Source organism: Saccopteryx leptura, chromosome 3 (assembly GCF_036850995.1).
Source record: "Saccopteryx leptura isolate mSacLep1 chromosome 3, mSacLep1_pri_phased_curated, whole genome shotgun sequence".
NCBI lineage: Eukaryota > Metazoa > Chordata > Mammalia > Chiroptera > Emballonuridae > Saccopteryx > Saccopteryx leptura.
In genome coordinates, this window is record NC_089505.1 from 159,937,986 (window position 1) to 159,960,051 (window position 22,066).

General features: G+C 44.8%; 1 protein-coding gene across 1 annotated transcript in view; it reads right to left on the reverse strand.

Moving 5' to 3' along the window:
* Positions 1-2,606: 2,606 nt before the first annotated feature.
* The window catches only part of MCOLN2 (mucolipin TRP cation channel 2), a 60,014-nt gene continuing 40,554 nt past the window's right edge, over positions 2,607-22,066 (reverse strand). Inside the window, exons 8-14 of the mRNA XM_066372217.1 lie at positions 18,945-19,057; positions 17,664-17,813; positions 15,276-15,377; positions 15,042-15,164; positions 7,575-7,781; positions 6,105-6,226; positions 2,607-3,193 (exon numbers count right to left, since the gene is read on the reverse strand). Of these exons, the coding sequence (XP_066228314.1) occupies positions 3,157-3,193; positions 6,105-6,226; positions 7,575-7,781; positions 15,042-15,164; positions 15,276-15,377; positions 17,664-17,813; positions 18,945-19,057 (854 nt within the window). The 3' untranslated portion in view covers positions 2,607-3,156. The remainder of the gene's footprint in view (positions 3,194-6,104; positions 6,227-7,574; positions 7,782-15,041; positions 15,165-15,275; positions 15,378-17,663; positions 17,814-18,944; positions 19,058-22,066) is intronic.

Here is a 22,066-nt window from a genome sequence, read left to right on the forward strand (position 1 = left end):
ACAAAGCTGGCCCTACGTGTGATCAATATTGAGAGCCCAGAACATCTCAAGTGGGAGAAAAGGGGAAAGTAAAGGCATTCAGTCCTTATTCTGACAGGTCAAGTCACCAGTTTCCTATTCCTGTGGTTCACTGTCCTCACAGTGCCTAAAATCTGAATGCTGGCTTAGGGTTCCATGTGTGAGGTCCTCAGTCACCGGTCACACAAGAGCTACTTCACACATTTTTTTACAAGCAGTGTGAAATCCCAGATGTTTGGTAGAGAAAGACTCGGTGTCATTGGAATGCTGTGGTTGAGATGTTCAAATTTCAAGTCAAGAGTAGCAAAATAAAACTTGCTAAGTTATATGAAAATAAAGGTGAAACCAATTAGCAGTAAAATGGAGTCTAGTCATTCAGTTTTACTGGAGTAAGTTGTGGTCACAAGTGAATTGTTCAGACATCTGGAATCATATCTCTAAGCACCACACACACGAGCAATCTGTGGCCAAAGTCTTAGTAGCAGTTCATTGAACACACTGCCTCAGTGACTGTTTGCCACGGGGTCAAAAGACTGGGCTGTTGTGCTTTCCTAACCCTGCGATTCCAAGCCTAGGCCTCCACTGCAGCTGGCACTCCTCCTGTTTTGATACTGGCTCTCAGTCAGTTTGGGGAATGGTGACTGGAACCTCATGAAGAGCTTCTCCTGAACACCCTTTCTCACCCCTTTTCACTAGTGGGCTTCTAGTGCAGAATGGTCTTGCCCTGGTGAAAGGCTGGGGTTTTGACAGCTTGTGCCACTGGAGACCTTAACCATCCCATCAGGACTGACAGCTTTGCCCCTGATGGCAGGGAACTCAGCAGCTCATGTCCACGCCACTCCGCCACAACTAAGAGTGAGCTTCTGACAGCTGAGTTGATCATTGCATCCAGGATGGAATTGGATGTGAGACGTTTGCACACAGAAAGTCTTACCAGAAAACAAAGTCCTTCAAAGTGTGTGGTGAGCTCACTATGAAATAAAGCTCTCCCTGGCTAGTCCAGGTGAGTAGATCTGTACATTTGTAGACCATATGAGAAAAGGCTTTCAAAAATCTCATATTCATCAAGCACTTAGCACTCATGGCCTGTTCCATACACTTTATGTTTTGACATTTCATCCTCATAACCCTCATTTTATAGATGAGGAAATCGAGGCCCGGTGTGACCTGTGCAAGGAGACTCAGAGAACGGAAGGAAGACGGGAGGCCAGGCAGATGGGTTGCAGACCTCACGTCTCCATGTCTTCACTATTTATTCCCTGGGCGTATGGAACCTGTGCGCTAACACGGCAGAAAATCAAAAGGAAAGAATGGCTCAGGTTCAGTTCAATGCCAGGCTTTGCATGAGTTCTCTGACTTAAATGCCAACCCCACAGGTTTATCACAACCATTTCCAAGCAGAAAGTAACTTGCCCGGGGCCACAAAGCTAAAGGGTATGCTAGGCTTTTAACGCAGGTCTGTCTAGATGGCTTCCACCCTCAAGTTCCTTTCTACCACCCCAAGTCAACAAGCTAAGGATGTTGCTTAAGTGAGTAAGTGATCTAATTGCATACCTGATTCTGGAGTCGTGCAACTGACCACAGAAACACCAGTTATATGATCATTAGTTTAAAAGTCAAATATAACTCGACGTTTTTTTTAAAGAAATTACTTAAAATTATAATTTTAGCAAAGTAGTCCATGTGTACATACAAGTGACTCACTTCATGAACTTGAATGGTATCAACCAGATGATTTTCCCGGCCTAGACTTGATGTAGGAATATGAAGAAAGTGTGGGGGCGAGGAGAAAAAGAGGGAACAAGATGAAAAATCTGGTAGGGGCTTGGCAGGGAAGGGCAGGGGAAAGAGAGTGTCCTGGGACAAGAGTCCTGCTTAATTCAAATGCTACTCTTCAGCAATAAATGTAAAATAATTGATCCCTGAGATAGTTCTAGTGCTGTGATGGCGAACCTTTTTATAAAAACTGCCCACTTTTGCAGTGCTGGTCAACCTGGTCCCTCCTGCCCACTAGTGGGTGTTCCAGCTTTCATGGTGGGCCAATCATGGCACCGTTTGGTTGCTCTGCTACCGCCCACTATGAAAGCTGAAACACCCACTAGTGGGCGGAAGGGACCAGGTTGACCAGCACTGCAAAAGTGGGCGGTTTTTATAAAAAGGTATCGCCATCACGGCTCTAGTGTGAAATAAACCTAGGCACAAAGTGCTCTTAATTTCTGAAGTCACTATTATACATATTTAGTGAATAGCATCTACATACCAGCCCCCATATCTCCTGAGCTGCTTTTAAGAAAGTAGGAAATCCCTTGTGGAGGCCAGAGTTAATAAAGATGTGACATGAATTTTTACTAGATAGATGTTGAGAGAGTCTACATTTTTAAAAAAGTACTAGTGGTTCCATATGTTATGATAAAAATAAATTTATTTAGGTAAAAAATACCATCTTTCCTTGCTTAACAAAGGCAAATTCCTACCACAGTTAGTCCGTTTGTTACAATGAACGTTCACTTACACGTGTCATGTGTGTCCAATCGACAATCAGCACAAGTGACAAAGTGCTTCCTGTTCATCTCACTGACTATGCCAATGGTTGCTTCATATCATATTAAAGAAAACCACAGGAAAAAAGGTCAGGAAATGTCCACTTCAAGAGGTCTTTCTGTTTATTTAAATGTCATTTTAAAGTGGCCTTATAGTTTTCCAGATTAATTGCGAACCAACTCCATCTCTGTGCAGCCTGTGAATTAACTGATGTCTTCTAACCCAGCATCACTCTTAAAGCAAACCCCTATCTGAGGACAAACACACATCTTTAAATGCATGGCTGTAAACACCATCGTTTTGCACATTCTGAAATGTGATTTTTTGCATTCCAACATTGTCATGTCGTAAATTAAAAGAATTTCATTCTCCCTAATCTAGTGCACTAATGCCCTGCAGGTGAATGTGGTCTCTGCTTCACCATCCAAGTATATCAAAAGAAACTTTGGAACTTCAGTTGTGGTCAGCCAGCTAACAGTCTTCTTTTCCACTCCACATTAAACATTTGGACATGCCAGTCCACGCCATTTAGGGTCCCTCTACATTGTCACTGGGTCCAAGGAGGCCTGAAGCTTGATTATCTTTGGCAGAAGAATTTTAGTTAGTAAGCATCAAGTGGTCATCACTTTCTTTCCTGCAACAGAAAGAGGAAAGAGAAAAGAGAACAATGACTCAGAACTCTGAGAAGGTTGAGGAATACTTCATCTTCTAGGCACACATAGGTTAACATTAGAAGGCAAAAAAAAAAAAAAAAAAAAAAAAAATTTGAGAAGGGCATTTGACATAATTTTTGGTTTGAGTAGATGCTTTTGACAACTTTGAGGAGCTGTCCACCTCTTTGGGAGCCTCCGTCTCTCTTCATTGCCAAAGCCTTCTCAATGCCTAGAACAGCAGACTATCCACTTCAGCAGTAGAGAAGAGGAAAGGTCAACTCTACGTCTGTTCAACCAAGCACATCTTTGCAAAGAACCACATTTCAGTAGAGCTGGAGAGGTGTCAGAGGCAGCTGTTCACCCTCAGGACACTGGACGAACCAAAAGGTGGAGGAGAGGTCATGGAATATACTGTGTAACAGGCAGGGTCAAAAACCTGGCATATGAAAACCAGGCACTGTGATAATCAGGCTGGAGGCTCTGGCAACATTTTGAAAGAGGATCAGTCCATGGTGGTTGCTGGATTGCTTGGCTGAAAGAGGGCATCCCCGTCTGCTCTGGAGGGGCAGAGCTCTGATCATCAGGGCTGTCATGGACACCGGAGAGGGGGCCCACACACCAATATTTGTAATGCCCTTTCTAATTCCTCAGGCTCCTCAGGGAGGTCTTTCTCCAATATTTACTCTCCATTCACAGCCTTCCTCAATTTTATTCCATTCTTTGGCTCCTAGCTTTTAAACACATTCAGGTATACTTAACTCTTGATGGAGTCGAAGCCATCACCTGCTCTCAAGGGCCAGTAAAATGTATTTCCTTCATCAGGCTCTATGACGTCCATTTACTCTCTGTAGGATCCATTAAAAAACCCCTAGATCTAGGTGTTGACTTGATTATTCAGCTAAGACCGTTCTGGCTGACTTCATCCACAACCATCTTTGGTAACAGCCACTTATGTTTTTATTTTTGATATCCTCTTTTTTCAAAACTTTTGGCATCCCAGGTTTTCAATTTATCTCCTTTGGTGGACTCTTCTGTTACATTTAATTCTTTCATTAAAGATGAGCATGGCTGAGCCTGACCTGTGGTGGCGCAGTGGATAAAGCGTCGACCTAGAAATGCTGAGGTCGCCGGTTCGAAACCCTGGGCTTACCTGGTCAAGGCACATATGGGAGTTGATGCTTCCAGCTCCTCCCCCCTGTCTCTCTCTCCTCTCTCTCTCTCTGACTCTCTCTCTCTCCTCTCTAAAATGAATAAATAATAATAAATAAATAAATAAAAAGATGAGCATGGCCATCCTTTTGCACCAGTCAGCTTCGCAGCAACCCCTGGCACATGTTGGGGCAAACTGTCTGCTGATGCAGCTCCCTACCCCTCCAGCCCAACCTTATCAATGATGGAGGCCTGTCTCTCCAACTTTTACTTATCCCACACAGCTGCACAAAAAAATCTTTAACAACCTCCTGGTACTTTTTATGGTGTAAACCAGGGGTAGTCAACCTTTTTATACCTACCGCCCACTTTTGTATCTCTGTTAGTAGTAAAATTTTCTAACCGCCCACCGGTTCCACAGTAATGGTGATTTATAAAGTAGGGAAGTAACTTTACTTTATAAAATTTATAAAGCAGAGTTACAGCAAGTTAAAGCATATAATAATAATTACTTACCAAGTACTTTATGTCGGATTTTCGCTAAGTTTGGCAGAATAAATCTTTATAAAACAACTTACTATAGTTAAATCTATTTTTTTATTTATACTTTGGTTGCTCCACTACCGCCCACCATGAAAGCTGGAACGCCCACTAGTGGGCGGTAGGGACCAGGTTGACTACTACTGATGTAAACCAAGGTCTAAAAGTCAATCACCAAGAACCTATCTGTTACTTTCCAGAATTCACAACTGCATTTTAAGACATTTTGTTGTTGTGCTTTACAGTTAACTACATATTAGAAAAGCAACTTGGAGAGACTTTTTTGTACAAGGTGCCACTTAGGAAGCAGCTGCCTATTAAGAAAATTAACTTTCTTTTATTGGTTTCCATGACAACAATTTAATGTTCTGAGAGGATAAAATTATTTTAAAAACTTAACTCTTCTCAGAAGACCTCATTTTATATTTACCAGACATTCTTTGGAAATGCTTCAATCATATTTCAAATCCCAAGACACAGAATGAATTGATTAGCAGGAAATACACCCTATGGTTTTAAGCAGCAATTATGATCCCCCAATCTTCCTCAAAAAACATGGGTGGGGGATACTTTGAGTTAACAAGCTCCTCTCCTGACTAAAGATGAAAATAAACATGGGTATAATTAAAAAGTACTATCTTCATCCGACCCCCATTCTAGTCCCCAAACCACTATGTGGAGGCTTCACTCTGAGGTCTTGTCTAGACCATTCTCTTCAGTGTCCTGATGAACAGTGAGCAAAGTGCCATTGGGCACCGAAGAGCTCATGATGTGCGTCTACCACCCCGGCCAATGCAGCGTCCTCAAGTGGGTTTCTGCTCTGGTCAAGGAGAGTGATCTATACTCATATTGTGGAAGAAGAAATGCCTGAGACATCCCGAGAGATCCACCTCTAAAATTAAGAGCTTTGACCTCTCACTTGGGCCACTTTAGAGTTCTCACTTGGGCCTCTTGATTTTAGGGACATCAAGCATGCCTTCTTATAATAGCCTCATCTCCACAAGACTTCAGCCATGTCATGTAGTTTTCTACCCAGTTTTACAAGAACTCATTTCTAAAGCCGATTTCAGTGGAAGGAGGGATGGATTCTTCCCCACAGCAGGCTGACTCCTGAGTGTGCTGTCCATGCTGGAAGAGCCCTTTTTGACGGCAGCCAAGCGGCTTTCTCCGGAGCACAGAGACCTGACTAAACACAATACTGACCTCCGCAGACAGCAGACGCAGGACAGGAGGGCTGAGGGCTCTTTCTGATACTCCTCTCGGCTACTACATTCCTTCAGGAATTCCTGAAGATCCGTCACAGGAAACCCATTCTGTTGGTATTTCTTTAAAAGGTACACAGTGTTGTTACCTTATTTATAAAGCATGAGAAACTGTTCCCTTTGTCAGCAAGTCAAACCCACCTTTGTGGAAATAAAACTCTCCCCCATTGCAAGCTCAGATCAAATAATGGGTTTAAACAGTGATGAATCAATCTGTCAGTCCCAGAAGGCCAGACCAGGGCCACCATGGAACAGAGAACAATCCAAAGGAAAACACCAGAAAGAAAGCCAGGGTGAGGCAGGCAGAGGAGAGGCATGTTAGTGAGGGAAATAAAAGAAATAATCAAAAGTGTAAAGTTTTCGTGCTAATGCAAGATCAGATAAGACATCCCTTCCCCTCACTCCAATGTAAGATCTGCTTAAGAAGTAATTTCTACTTCCTCCACTTTTATGGAAGCTGGTCACTTAGCGGGCAGAAGGCAGTGGGTTATTTCAAGCAGACACAGAGTCCCTGAGACCCCACTCCCATGTGAGGTCTCCTCCACACCAGCAAACTTGGCCCACTCACAGGGACAGTGCCACAGCAGAGACATGAGCCCATGGACAGAAGTGAGCAGCCATTCTCTCCCTGTGCCCAGCCCCACTGTTGGAGCCAACCACCCCTTCCCGTGTAAACACTAATCTCCCGCGCACAAAAAGTGTGCTCAGGAGTACTTCCAATGAACTAGCTTCTGAGTTAGTCTGAGAAGGTCCAAGGAGAAAACAGCACCCCAGCACTGACAGAGCACCCTGCCTGCTCCGATGTTGATGAAACAGGACTTTCTGAGCAGACCATCCACTGGAAAGGGGTCACCAGTGCAGGTGGTGCAGCTTGCTTCAAGCTGTGAACCAGTTAGATGGACCCAGACTGAAAGGGTACAGAACCCATCAGGTGGCTTAGGAAGACAGGAAGCGAAACAGTCACAAAAGCCACAGCTTGAACAATTTAAAGGAAACTTGTACCACACAAATGGTTGTACTATCCAGTGTACAGGTATTCCACTATTGGAACAATCGTCAGGTGGTGGTCACCCCTTATCACTGAAACTTACAACTCAAAGCCTAAGTTCCAGGATGGCCAGGTATCCCTGTCAATGCTGCAACCAACAGCCCAACTACCTGATTTAGCAAACTCAGCCCACCGTTACCCATTGCCTCTCTCTTCCCCATCACACCTCCTAACCAATCAGCCCTGACTCGGGTGACAGGAACAATGCCCTAAATGCATATTTAAAATTAATCACCAACATCCAACAAGTCTCTTTTTCTACAAAACCTCAAAATTTAAGTAAAATATAGTATTTTTTCCCCTATGTTCCAATCTGTACAGAATTTACAGTTTTCTTGGCAGGGAATATTGATAATTACTTACCTTAATGGTGTCATAAGAATCTGTAATAAGTGCAATGAAAAGGCTGAGAATCATATATATAAAGAGACTGATGAAGGAATATAAATACAGGCGACTGAACAGCCACACCAAGACACTCTTCTGCTGGATTTGAGCAAAGGTTGCAAACATATCATCACCGTTGACCAGAGAAAACAGACACTCAGAAACTGTATTCAGAGCTACAAACTGAAGGGGGTGGGGGGTAGGGGAGGTCAAAATTAGTTTTTGAGATATAGCATCCAAAAAAGCATAGAAGTATCTAGTTAGCATGTTTTGTTGAAGCTGTTGTCATTATTATGAGTAACATTCATGTTAACACAGCTGGAATACCACAAGTAGGAAAACGTTGTTCAAAGCTCCCTTGCACACTCTCAATCTTGTGACATTTCCCTTAGTTTTTCCTATCCGTTTTTTAGATATTTGTAGTCATATCCATCTAACAATTTTAGATCTTAATTTTTTTCTACTTAACATCATCTTATTCAAATTTAGAGATCATTTGTTACATAACAGGCCATTCCTTAAAACAGTCAAGTTTAACTATTTCCCTGTCACTGTTCATCCCAATAATGTTTGTTATTATAAAGAACAATGCAACGAGCACTTTTAAACATTTTTTTCCCTGTTAGTGATTAACATTTTTAAGGCTACAATCTGCCAAACTGCTTTCTGAAAGAACTGTAGCAACTCTACTCGGCAGCAGCAAAGATGGAAGAGCCTGAGACACAGTATAGGCTCAAGAAAATTTTGCCAAATGAATGGCTTCTCTGTAACCTTTCTAACCACGGGGCTGGGTAACCTTTGCAGTTGAAAAACTAAAAGTTGTCGGCGATGGGGAAGTGAAGGATGAATGATCGTGCCCAGTGCCTTCAGGGGCTCCCACGCTAACAGTGGACAGGCCACAACCAAGATACATTACAGCCCTGCGGGACAGCTGGGCTGGGCTGTGTCAGAGAAGTGACCCCAGAAGAGGCCTGAAGGCCGAGCTCCCCCGCAGAGGAGAACCGGAGGGTGTGTCCGTGACCCTGGAAACGGCTGACCCTGCAGTGGCCGCAGGGCCGAGTCTGTGCCACGCTGCAGAGGGCACCGCTTGGCCTTCTACAGAGACTTCCAACTCTGAAGGGCCAGAACTGGAAACCGGTAAAAGTGTCAGCCAGAAGAGTGATCTCATCTGTTCCTAAAGGGTAACCACGGCGTGTGGAAGGGTCTTCTAGAAGGGGAAGAGCCCAGGAAGCGATGCCCGGGAGGGAGGCTCGCAGGCACCCAGGACGGCAAGGAGTCCAGGGCAGGCTGGAACAGGAGGGAACCAAGAAGAAAATAATCCTGGGAGGCGCCCGGGGGAGGGACTCGGGTTAGACAAGGCAGGCTTGAGGTGCCGGGCAGAAACGCCGACCTGAGGTAGCGGAGGCGGAGGCGCAGCTGGAGCTCAGCGCGGCTGAGGCCCGTGTGGAATAGCTCCGGAGCGGCAGCCAGCCATCCGGCTTACCGTGGCTGACCTGCTCCTGCCGCATGGACTGAAAACAAACAGCAGGTGCTTAATAAACGAACATCTCTAGGGCCAGAGGGGTAACTTCGGATGAAAGCTTCTAAGGAACAATAATGACCTAATAGGTAAAAAAAAAAAAAAAAAGTATGATTCTCAGAAACACAGAAGGAACAAGTAATTGTTGAGTTTTGAACCCAATTCTGTTTGTAATGGTGGGGGCCGTATGTCTATCAAGTCGGTGTGGCTCTGGGGACAGCCAAGCCCCTGGTGAATGTCTATGGAACATCTCCACTCGAAAGCTGTGCTTCTATTTCACACACAACAAAATAGAACCTCCCACCGCCCTAACTCAGAAACGGCTTTCTTTGCAAACTTCCCTATTCCTGTCAGTGATTTCAGTCTCTTACCAAAGAAACATTTACTCTAAAGTAATCAAGTACTTAAAACGACGTGTTGACTTGATTAATCTCCCCGTATCTTCAGCCTCTAAGATCTGCTCTCTGTGCGTCTGCTGCTCCTGTGTTTCTCTGGCCCGGTCTCTCTACCCCTTCTATGTCACCACTTGCATCCGGATTAGTATAGAAACCTCCAAGGAAGTGCTCTTCACTCCAGCCTCTGCACCCTCCAGTCCAAGCTGCAATAAAATCTCAACTTCATGCAATACAATCTTTGGTTGTTTCTCTCGTGTCAGAGCATACAAAGTCTGGTTGCAAAGTAAATGTCCTGTCCCTGGCTGGTTGGCTCAGTGGTAGAGCGTCAGCCTGGCGTGCAGAAGTCCCAGGTTCGATTCCCGGCCAGGGCACACAGGAGAATCGCCCATCTGCTTCTCCACCCCTCCCCCTCTCCTTCCTCTCTGTCTCTCTCTTCCCTTCCCGCAGCTGAGGCTCCACTGGAGCAAAGATGGCCTGGACGCTGGGGATGGCTCCTCGGCCTCTGCCCCAGGTGCTAGAGTGGCTCTGGTCGCAACAGAGCGACGCCCCAGAGGGGCAGAGCATCGCCCCCTGGTGGGCAGAGCGTCGGCCCCTGGTGGGCGTGCCAGGTGGATCCCAGTCGGGCGCATGCGGGAGTCTGTCTGACTGTCTCTCCCCGTTTCCGGCTTTAGAAAAATACAGAAAAAAAAATATGGACATCTAACAGCACTATTAATATAGTAATTTATATTTCTCATAGTTTCTTTTGGAATCCAGCCAATTCCTTCCTTTAGTTTAAAAAACCCCCAATAGTCTGCACTTAAGATTACAGGCCCACAAATAGCTGGTTGGTCAGTAATCATTAGATTCATTCCTTCATTTTCAGTGCAGGTATCAGTCTAGAAAAAATACCTGACCCAACATTAATGTTATTCACAACCACTATACCTCTCTCTCCTTTGTACAGAGAAGATTTATTTTAATCCACCAAAAAGTTAAAACAGAGACTCAATAAAGTAAGTGATTGTATACACACGGTCATTTTGTATCACAAGTGGCTGGGAACCAGTCAGTTTCAGTGGCCAAAGTCCACAGTAGAAGTGAACATTAGAAATGACCAATGTAAGGAGAAATAGGTCTCAAGATACTTCTAGTCCAGAAAGACTATATTATAGGAGTTGCTTTGGTTCTTATGAGATTGTAAGCCCCTGGAAAGCAGTTCTTGCTGTCTTTCCATTTCTTGTTCATGTAACAAACTTGTTTAACTAGCATGTTATATGCATCATGCTGGACACAAGGAATGCAAACAGCAATAAGCCATAGTCACTGCCCTCCAGGAACTCTGTCTAAAAAAACCTGGCAATGCTTGGAGCACAGTAGACATTTAATAAATATTAAATGGGTATTACCATAAAGATAAAGAGTCCCTGTAGGTTCTAGGGACAATAGTGAGAACCCAAGTATTTGTTCCACAAATATTTTAAAATCAAGCCAGAACGAACTCTAATTTGAATGAAAACACAACCTGCAGTGCCTTATATCAGGGAATGGCATAAAAAATGGCTTCAAGAGCAACATTTAGGTGAAATGTTTTAACTGGCTAACAGTGCTTTTGAATACGAGAGGTGCTTGGCGAAACTACAGGTCTTGGGAGCATGAAGAAACAGAGAAGGTTCTGCCAAAGTTTCACCCATAGCATCAGCGAAGTCCAGTCATTTCAATGCCCTGGCCTTCTCATTTGTCAAACAGGGGACAATACAAAACTATGACTTATTCCTCATGACAAAAAAGTTCTCTGGAATGTAAAAGCCACATTAGAGCAATGTTCTTCCAAACCTCATCCTGAATTATTAAACATCAACTGTCTCCAGCCCTCTGCCCAGACAGTTCGAAGGGGCGCTGTGCCAAGTCCATTAGTGCTGGCACCAGTGTCAGTGGGACACTGCTGGGAGCTTGACCGTCTTTCGGTTGGACCATTGAAATCCAATGTCTACCAGGAAAACAGGGAGCTAAAGTGTGGACTCCTGCTTCCAGTAAAACAGCAGGTAAAGACAGTTTTCTGAAGCCTCCTTTTTAGAGTAGTTTGTTTGCCTAAAGAGCAGTAGCTGCTCCACCCAAATTTGCTATGATTCTAGATCCTAGAAAATGCTTGTGGTGCCCAGCTTTGGAAGGCTCAGGTAATACTCAAGTCTGCTGACTCAAAAGATACTGACTGGCAAACCTGAAAGTTTGAATTAACTTGCCGGAGGAGGTGATGCAGGGGAGACTACATGTTTCTAAATGCAGATTCAAAGAAGCAGCAACACGGAGATGGGAATCACAGAAGTCCTGAGTCAAACAAGGTTTTCTCCTTCCATTGACTAGAGCCTGCACAAACTTAACTGCACTATCTCTGCTTTTCCCCGGTCCATCAGCCTGCACTAACTTAACTGCACTATCTCTGCTTTTCCCCGGTCCATCAGCCTGCAGTAACTTAACTGCACTATTTCTGCATTTCCCCGTCTATCAGCCTGTACTAACTTAACTGCACTATCTCTGCATTTCCCCAGTCCATCAGCCTGCACTAACTTAACTGCACTATCTCTGCATTTCCCCGGTCCATCAGCCTACACTAACTTAACTGCACTATCTGTGCATTTCCCCAGTCCATCAGCCTGCACTAACTTAACTGCACTATCTGTGCATTTCCCCGGTCCATCAGCCGGGCGGAGATGGGACACATGCCATACACAGACCTGCTAGGCAGCCCCAGAGACAACCCTCGCCCCTCGGCTTCCCGGGGAGAAATAGGAGGCTGACTTTAAGTGAGAGACACCAGGAGGAGGTGCGCATGCAGGGTGGTAGCCGCCACGACATGTGAACACAGAGCACCTGATGTTCTCAGGATAACGTGTACTGGATTTCGAAGATTTAGTACCAAAAAATTTCTAAAGGAGTGTAAAATAGCTTCATGGTTTATATTAACTACATGCTGAAGTAATATTTTGGATATATGGGGCTAAATAAATATATAATTAAAATCAATTTTATTGGTTTCTTTTAAAAATGTTTTAATGTGGCTATTAGGAAATTTTAAAGTATACATGTGGCTTGCAGCTCTCGCTGTGTTTTTATTGGATTGCAGCGCATCCCAAACTCACCTGAATCCTTCGAAAGACGGAACTGAACATATGGAAATGCAGTCAGATTCACAAAGCAAACAACATCATTTTCTACAAGCTGACACAGGCTTAGCGAAATAAGACCGATACTGTGGCTCTCCTTTCATAGCTGACCTATTCTCTGGTCAAACTAAATGAAATGCTCTTTTGTGGTGGTCTGTTTTAGATAATACCACGAAAAGCCCTATCGGGTATTGGTCAAAGCATGTGAATGGGGTCAGGCGGGCTTGGATGTGAATCCTACCTCTGCCACTTGCTAGCTGTGTAGCCTCAGAATATTTATCTAACATGTTAAGATCCCTATTTTCTGTGAAGAGATAGTATTTCCCCACGGGCTACTGGAGACTTAACACAGCAAATGTGCTAAAGAACTTGGATACCACAGCTTTCCAGCACACAACATTCAAGAATGGTAGTTAGTTAGTAAAAGCCAAGCAACATTATCTGAGCACCTTCCAGAATACTGATGGGGTAGGGGAATAATGGGCCAATGAGACAGGACCACTTGTCCTGAGGCCCTGGAGCCAGTCCATGGAAGCTGAAATCCGCAAAGCTGGTGTTTATTTCACACAGTGCAACACTGCCCTCTAGTGACAAAAATTTGGAGAAGCATACAGGGACGGAGGCAAAGAAGAAAAATGTAAAATTTCCTGGGTACTAAAACAGTAAGTTTTCCAGATCAGAGAGATCACATCAAAGAACAAGTTTCACTCGTGAGTCACCTTTAAAGCAGTGGCATGCAGTTGAAAGAGCAATAATACTATCAAGATTTATTATTAACCCAGAGATTGTCACTTTTTAAATTATACAGCTTCTCCAATGGGAAAACAATCATCCTCTTTGGATATATTAAATGCAACCCTTAAAGAGGAGAAACCCTGAGTTTATGCCAAATTCCTAGGATATATTTAAGAAGGATAATACAGAAAGCTTGAATTTTATGGATTGCTCACTTTTTGTGAATAGTTTGTAAACCAGATTTGACCACGTTTTGTTTAATGCAATAGTCAAGGTCAAAACTGAAGGCTCAGTTGTGCTGCAAGCTTCAGTGTAACCCTTCGCACTGCGCCCCTCTCTTCCTGCAGCACGCCTATCAGTGTAACCCTTCGCACTGCGCCCCTCTCTTCCTGCAGCACGCCTATCAGTGTAACCCTTCGCACTGCGCCCCTTTCTTCCTGCAGCACGCCTATCAGTGTAACCCTTCGCACTGTACCCCTTTCTTCCTGCAGCACACCTATCAGTGTAACCCTTTGCACTGTACCCCTTTCTTCCTGCAGCACGCCTATCAGTGTAACCCTTCACACTGTACCCCTTTCTTCCTGCAGCACACCTATCAGTGTAACCCTTCGCACTGTACCCCTTTCTTCCTGCAGCACGCCTATCAGTGTAACCCTTCGCACTGTACCCCTTTCTTCCTGCAGCACACCTATCAGTGTAACCCTTCGCACTGTACCCCTTTCTTCCTGCAGCACGCCTATCAGTGTAACCCTTCGCACTGTACCCCTTTCTTCCTGCAGCACACCTATCAGTGTAACCCTTCGCACTGCGCCCCTTTCTTCCTGCAGCACACCTACGCCAGAATAGCAGGACCATGGGCTGCTGTGGATGTCAATGACAGAGGAGAAGAGAACGCTAAGCATAACACTGACACGCAAGCACACAGTGTTGGCTGCTGCTATTTCCATTTTTGTTGTTTCTGTTGTTGCATCTGCCAGAGGCCCATGGAAGAAACAGTACAAGATGAGAGGACTCTGTTTACTTTCTTGGTTTGGGAACAAGGCCAACCCGATTTCATTTCCTCACGTTTCTACCAAAGTTATTATTTTAAAACCAGAAGATCTGAGCATAACTTTGATGTCCCTGAGATTCTGATGCTGACTGAAAGCCAGCAATAATTTAAAATTCAGATACTGATCTTTAATACGGCACAGAGGTGATGCTGTCAGCAAAACTATCTGCAAAGACAAGATGTGTTATCATCTTAATCATAAACCTAATACCCAGGCACTCTTTGTCCACCTTCATTCTCCTCAATTAACGTGGATGAAAACCCTAGAACTGTAAATTAGAAAGATTTTATCATTATTTCCCTCTTTCTATTTTCACTTTTATTACAGTGATCTCATGTCCAATTTCTTATTTGATGATCGACTGGGTTGATATGTGACCCATAAGCCCAGACAACTATGTAATGTGCTCTCTAGTCTCTCTCCATAGTTTCCATATCCTGAAAGGAAAAGGAAAAGGAAAAGGAAACCGACACGAGATCGGACTTACTGATATCAAGGGAACCTGCTGGGGGAAAGTGAGCAGAAGGTTAAGTGCTGGAAACCCACTCTGCAGGGTCTCGAGAGCCTAATCTGCCAAAGGAAGAACCGGTGCTACTCACCTTATTATGATAGGGGCCTAGGACGACCCAGCCACAGAAGGTATAACCCAGGTACATCATCCCAGCACAGGCGCAGAAGCGGAGAACTTTGGGCAGGGAAGCTTGCATTGTTAAAATGAGCACCTGAAAAAATAAACATCAACAGAATGGGAGAAATTTAAAGAGGAATTTACTAGGACCCAAAGAAGAAATGAATCTCAACCCCAGCGCCACTACCCAGCGCCACATCCTTACATTGTATTTTTGGAAGTAACCCAGGTATCTGATGACACCAACCCAGACAAGAAGTGTGGATGTTCCAAGCAAAATGCTGCACAGATCATAATTTGTGAGATTCTAAGGAATGGAAAAACAGAGATATTGGTAAATATTAATTACTAATAATTAGTAAATATTAATAAGCTTTGCTCAGCTTATTAATCTCACTTTAAATTGACTGGAAAAGAATGGATACCTGCCTCTTCATAGGAGATACTAAGGGGTTTTTTTGTTTTGTTTTGAATTGATTTTAGTGAGAGAGGAGGGGAGAGAGAGACAGGAACATTCATCTGTTCCTGTTTGTGCCCTGACCGGGGATTGAACCAGCAATCCCTGAGCTTTGGGACAATGCTCTAACCAACCAAGCTATCTGTCCAGGGCAGAAGAGAACTGAAGAAGAGAACAACAGAGAGCAGAGTTCCAAATGTGTTTCACTTCTTTTTAGTATTTCAATTGACAGAATTGATTTTTTTTTGTTCAAATAATATCCTTGAATAGAAAATGCGTTTATCTAGACATTAAAGAATATAAACTAATGGTTTTTGTTATATACTACTCACAAAAATTAGGGGATATTTCAAAATGAATATGAAATGATAAAAAAAACATTTTTTTTATTAAACAAGAACATCAGAAAAACAAGTCAAAGAAAGTTTGATTATGCAAATGAGATGCAAAACCAACTTTTATTTCATTGGTGAAAATGTACTGTACAAAAGTCTGAAAGTGTGGAGTATCTGCACGTTCCCTGATTCCCTCATTTTTGTGAGCAGTGTATATGAAACACCAGCTAGCTACTTTTGAAAGAAAGCTTAAACATGATAGGCCAACACAGTTCCTGCTCTTGAGGATTTCCAGAACTGAGGAGACAAACACACAAACACGAATTTAATATAATATGCTAAGTGCAGTAAGAAACATGGCGCCCAGCTGGTCACAAAGGGCTTGGTATGGGCGTGACCCCAGAGCAGAGCTGGGCCTGGAGGATCGGCTAGGGGAGAGCACTGCAGGCAAGCGGACAAAAGGCTGAACGAGGCCCAATGCTAAGAGCCAGGAAGATGTCCCAGAGAGACAGTACGGACGGAGCAGGGGAGCCAGGGCAGGAGCAGGAGGCCCAGCTGAACGATGAGGACTCTGAAGGCCCCTTCACCCAACAGGGTTCCCATGAGAAAAGACTATAACAGCAAGATGGACACTTCCAGAAACACTCCTCTGACCGCCGGGTGGATGGATCTGATGGATGTGGCAGAAGGTGGACAAGCAAGGACAATGTGGCATTGGCAGTCTGGCCTGAGAGAAAATCACCCGAAGGAAGCCAGAGGCAGTTGAATGAACTAGAGGCAGGAATGCTGTGTCCGGAGGTAAAGTCGGTAAGATTTCCTGACTGAGAGCGTAGCATTGAGGGGAGAACAGTTGTACGTCATAAGTTCAAATCCACGAAGCTATACATATGCCAGGCACCGAGCAGACACTCGCATAGACCTACCCTCATCCCCCTGTCAGAGCAATGGTCAGGAATGGTCACCAGTGGCTCTTTACATGACTGGTTTATGGCTCAGCTGCTTCTTCTGCAGCTTAAAAAAATGAATGAGGCCCTGGCCAGTGGCTCAGTGGATAGAGTGTCGGCTTGGCGTATGGAAGTCCAGGGTTCATTTCCCAGTCAGGGCACACAGGAGAAGCAACCATCTGCTTCTCTCACTGTCCCTCTCCCCCTTCTCTCCTTCTTCCCTTCCCACAGCCAGTGGCTTGGTTGGTTTAAAAGTGGCCCCAGGCACTGAGGATAGCTTGGTTGGTTCAAGTGTGTCAGCTTCAGGCCTAAAAATAGCTTGGTTGATTCAAGTATCAGCCCAAGATGAGGGTTGACAGGTGGATCCCGATCAGGGCATGTGTAGGAAGGAGTCTGCCTCACCATCTCCCCACCGCTCACCTTTTTTGGAAAGGGAGGGGGAGGGGGAGGGGGAGGGGGAGGGGAAGGGGGAGGAGGAGAGGGGAGGGGAGGGGAGGGGAGGGGAGGGGAGGGGAGGGGAGGGGAGGGGAGGGGAGGGGAGGGGAGGGGAGGGGAGGGGAGGGGAGGGGAGGGGGAAAAAGAATGAAACCCGCCAAATAACCAATCTTCTCAAACTTTAGTTCCTGTTCTCAAAATGTTGCCAAGTTCCCTGGGGATGTTCTTAGGGGTGTTGTCTTTCACAGAACATCATTTCTCTGCATGAGGAATCAAGTCACAGGGGAGGCTTCAAATATATGCGTGTGAGAAAGGAGAAAGCACGAGAATCAAACCAGTCTCCACAGGATTTTATGTCTTAAAGGACATGAAGTCATCCAGAGGGATAGAAAGAACAATCCTTAAAATGGGCTGCCCCTCACCTTTACTTGAATTTCCATCTTTAGGATGGATCCAATTATTGTCATCAGGTCGCTGATAGTCACCAGGACATACCATCCGTTGATGAACTCCCATTGGTCAGCATTACACACATGTCGCTTATACTTTTCCAGGAAGAAATTTAGAAATCTCTGCAGTAAACATTTTAAAAAGCACGTCTTACCAACCACGCTGCCCTCTGGAAGGACAGCACAAGTGCAAAGCAGTGCTCCCGCTGTGAAACGACAGGGCATTACCTCGTCCGTGCCATCGACCGGCTCGAGGCTGGAGACGACAGCCCCCACTTGCCCACGTAACCTATCTGGCTAGACTTAAGCATTCCAGCGCCTACCAAGCGAAGTCAAACATTATATGCTTATGCTCTAATTCCAAATATTTTTCATGTTATCAACTCATTGAAAACAGCCTCTGAACTAGGCATGACTAGCCTGATGGTGCAGAGGGGAGACCCCGAGAGCCGAGGCGTGAGAGGGTAAGCCAGGACATGAGTCCAGGTGTCCGAGCTCAGAATGTGTGCTCCCAATGCCCGCCACCTGCTCTACAGAGCCAGGACCCCGACCGGGATCAGAGATCAGGGGACTTGGTGGGGGGGAGGGCAGAGAACAGTAAAAAAGTGAATATTTACAAAATAAGTTAACAAAGGTTAAGAATGCAAAAAAAAAAAAAAAGGAAAGGAGACTGTTTTCTTGTTCTGCAAATGGTGTTCTGATGTCCCCAGCCTGGGGACACCATTTCCACACAGGTCACAAACCAGAGGAATTTGTGTGGGGAGCTCTCACAAGAGCCCTGAGAGTGAAAGGGTGAAAATGAAACTCGGAAGAAAATTTTAAAACTATTTAAAAAATAAAATGAAGTATTTTATGGTTCATTATAACCCATTTATCGTGCTTACCTGTCAAAATGAACTCTAATTTGAAGACAACACATAAAACCCACATGCGCTATTATTCTGTTCTGAAGATGACTCCTGAATTCAAAGGGTCTCATATATTCAAAAACTTGAGAGTTCACATTCTGCACCTATGCTTATTAGCTCGGTTTACAGCAGGATCATGATCTGATCCCACCTGGCCTGCCGGGAGCTTTTACTCACCCTACACTCCCCAGGTTGATTAATCCTTAAAAGGCACAATCACTCAAAGGAATGTAATTCAGCCAAAGGCTCCAGAAAGGGTAGCATCAGCCAATATCAGGGTCCACCGTCTGAGCAAACTGAGGGCGGAGGCCAAGAGGGCAGGGAGGACACAGGAACACACACTCACCTTTCGCAAACGTAGAGCAAGGATAATGGATCTCGTGCACAGAATCAGAGAGGCCAAGCAGATCACAATGACGAATGCATCAAACACCAGTACATACTGAGCACTTTTCTGAACTGGGGAACAAACACAGAATCCAAATGTTAAACACACCTCACTCGAGAATAATTTCTGAACAAGGTGGCAGTCAAAAAAGACGTTCAAATGATACATTCTTAAACAAGGAAGAAGGCCCACCCAGGCATGACTCCTGGTTTTCTGTCTTCAGTAAACTGAGCTCAGCCTGGATGTTCATGACAAGAGAGGATGACTCTGTGGCAGCTAAAGCTGTGGCCGTGGACACAGCCACTCAAGAGACCACACAAAGAAATGCAGGCTGGGGGAGGGCAGTGATGTTTGAGAATTAGAACAAGAAACTCAGGATCGAGATGGAGAAAAAGGCCAGAGAAGAAGGAGACAGGCCTGGGGACAGGTAGCCTTCCCAGGAGTCTGAAGCAGTGCTCCTTGCCCTGGCTGGATAGCTAAATGGATGGAGCTTCTTCGAGAAGCTCAAAGGTTGCCAATTCGATCCCCGGTCAGGGCACATATGGAACAGATAGATACTCCTGTCTCTCTCTCTTGCTCTCTCCTTTCCTCTCACTAAAATCAATAAAATAAATATTTTAAAAAATAAAACATAAAGCGAGTGCTCCTCAGCAACACTTCTGCAGAGACGGCGCTTGAGAGAAAGGTCGGAGTGTCCACAGGTTATTAAGAACAAGGGCATGAGCGACAATGGCATGGTGTCCGACGGTGAAGCCGCTCACCCCGGGGGTGACAGCCACAGCCAGCTGGTCCGTGCGGGTCACCGAGGGAATGGCTTAGCCTCGCTAAGCTGCAGATGCCCCCGCTACAGAATGGGGGAGCGACCGTGTCTGCTTCACAGGCTGTCGGGAAACAAGGTAAAACAATCCATCCGAGTGCTTGGTAGAACCACGCCAGCACCGAGTGCTGACGCTGACTGCAGCCACTTTATATTCCAGAAGTTAAGTTACCTCCAGGTATCATCGACGGGTAGGTAAGAAAGCAACTTAACTCGACCAGAATCCAAGACCTTCTTTTGGATCCATGGAATGAAGCAGAGTGTTTGAGAAAACGGGACAGAAACTCTTAGAAAATGCAGGCACAGCATCTAGTACCTTCCTTTCTAACATAACTAGAGTACATCTCTGAGCCTGCTTGTAGTGGGAAAACTGAGGCCCAGATCTAGAAAAATAAACCATCCCTCCTAACACAGAAACTAGTATTGTATTGTTTTCATTTGATTTATTAAGAAGACTAGTTTGGTGTGCTACAAAAAGTATTTTATGAACATTTTAATTGTTTTCTTACTCGACTGAAATTCTGTTACCCTTATGGGAACATTTCCCAAACCCGGGTTTGTAAACTAGTCCAGAGGCGCCCCTGCCAGCCTGGTGGGGAGCTCTTTCACGCCCCCAGCCCCTCCTGAGGTCCGGAACCCCACACACAGCACCACTGCCCGCCCTGCGGCTCCACCCAGGGCTCCACACTTACCCAACTCCCTCTGCCTGTGACTCCCATTATGTCACGCACCAATGGGGAGTCCTGCCCGCGACTACCTCCTCTAGTCCCTCATGCCCAAATGGCCACATTCATAAAATCAAGTTCAAGTTAGAAGTCAAAGGAAGCAACATTTGATTTGGATATGAAAATGGACATTCTCTCATATTTCACCTTGAAATAACACAGGCAATGTTAATGGTAGGAGGGAGAAAGACACATCACGTAAGTATATGAATGTGAATAAACTCAGAACTTTTTGGAAATAGATCAAGGTTCCCAAGAGATGTTAGCCTTGCCCTGGTCCTGCTTTCTGTCTCTCCACTTCCCCAAAACCAGGACAACCAGTCCACCAGATGGTGAGAGGCCGGGGAAGGGGGAGGCTGCATTTCCTAAGGTAGTTTCCAAACTTCAGCTTTTAAAGGTTTTCACATCACATCCTTTTATTTTAAATTCGTATTTTCCTAGTGACAGAATCTGGTTTCTTCGGACACAGCTCTGGAAGCCTAGAAAAATATTAGTGTTTACCCTCACTGGCCACAGGAGGGAGCCAGACCTCCTTTCTTCTGTTTGACTAACCTATTCATAATGACTATTTTAAACCATATTGCATATGCAACAAAGGTTAGCTTTTTTTGCTTAAAATAGCTGCAACCTATACTTGGACTTGGAAAATATGCATCTAGTCTGTGCATTTCTGTGGAAGAGAGTGTGTCTGCTGAGAAGTAGTCATCACTTTTTAACAGTAACTAAAATCATATATTCTAATCAGAGGCTTAAGCCAGTTACTGGAACTTAAAAGCCAAAAATTCAAAATCATCAGGGGATATAACTGAGGCAACAGGCCACAAACCAAATCTAGTTTTAAACGAACCTAACCTAGTTAGGAAACACAAGTATTTTATATTTTACTTTGTTCTGATAATCTGGTCAAAGGTAAATCCAGTTAAAACTTATACATTAAAAAATACTGACCATCCATCACCAGCATCATCCCAAAACCCTCGTGGAGAACAGGCTCTGGGCAGCCCAGTTTAAACTGTGGTCACAGATGTTTTCTGAGTCATGACTGCAAGGGGCCCAGTGCTTGTACAGGCTGTTCTCTGGGCTCTGAAGGCCTGGATCTCTCTCCATTGTCAAAGGCTCAGATCAAAGCACACCATCTCTAAGAAACATTGCTAGATTTTACTTCTCACTTTGCTCCAATCAAAATTAGCTTTTGCTTTCTCTATCCTCACACCTTTGTACCTCCAGCCTGACTGCTACCCATGACACATTAGAGACTGTGTAAGCATGCCTGGCTCCCTCACTGAGGCGCTCTCTCTTTTCCAGGGAGCTTGGCAATCACTCTTATTGCCAACTCTTGTGCTCAATGCTTTGCTTTACATTCTAACTCACTGAATACACAACATATTGGAAGGTAAACACTACTACTGCCATCATTTTGAAGAAAAAAATATGGAGACACAGAGAGGTTAAATAATTTGTCCAAGATCACAGGCATCATACACAGAACCAAGACCCAAACACAGGCAGTCTGGCTGCCACGGGGCATGCTGGTTCTC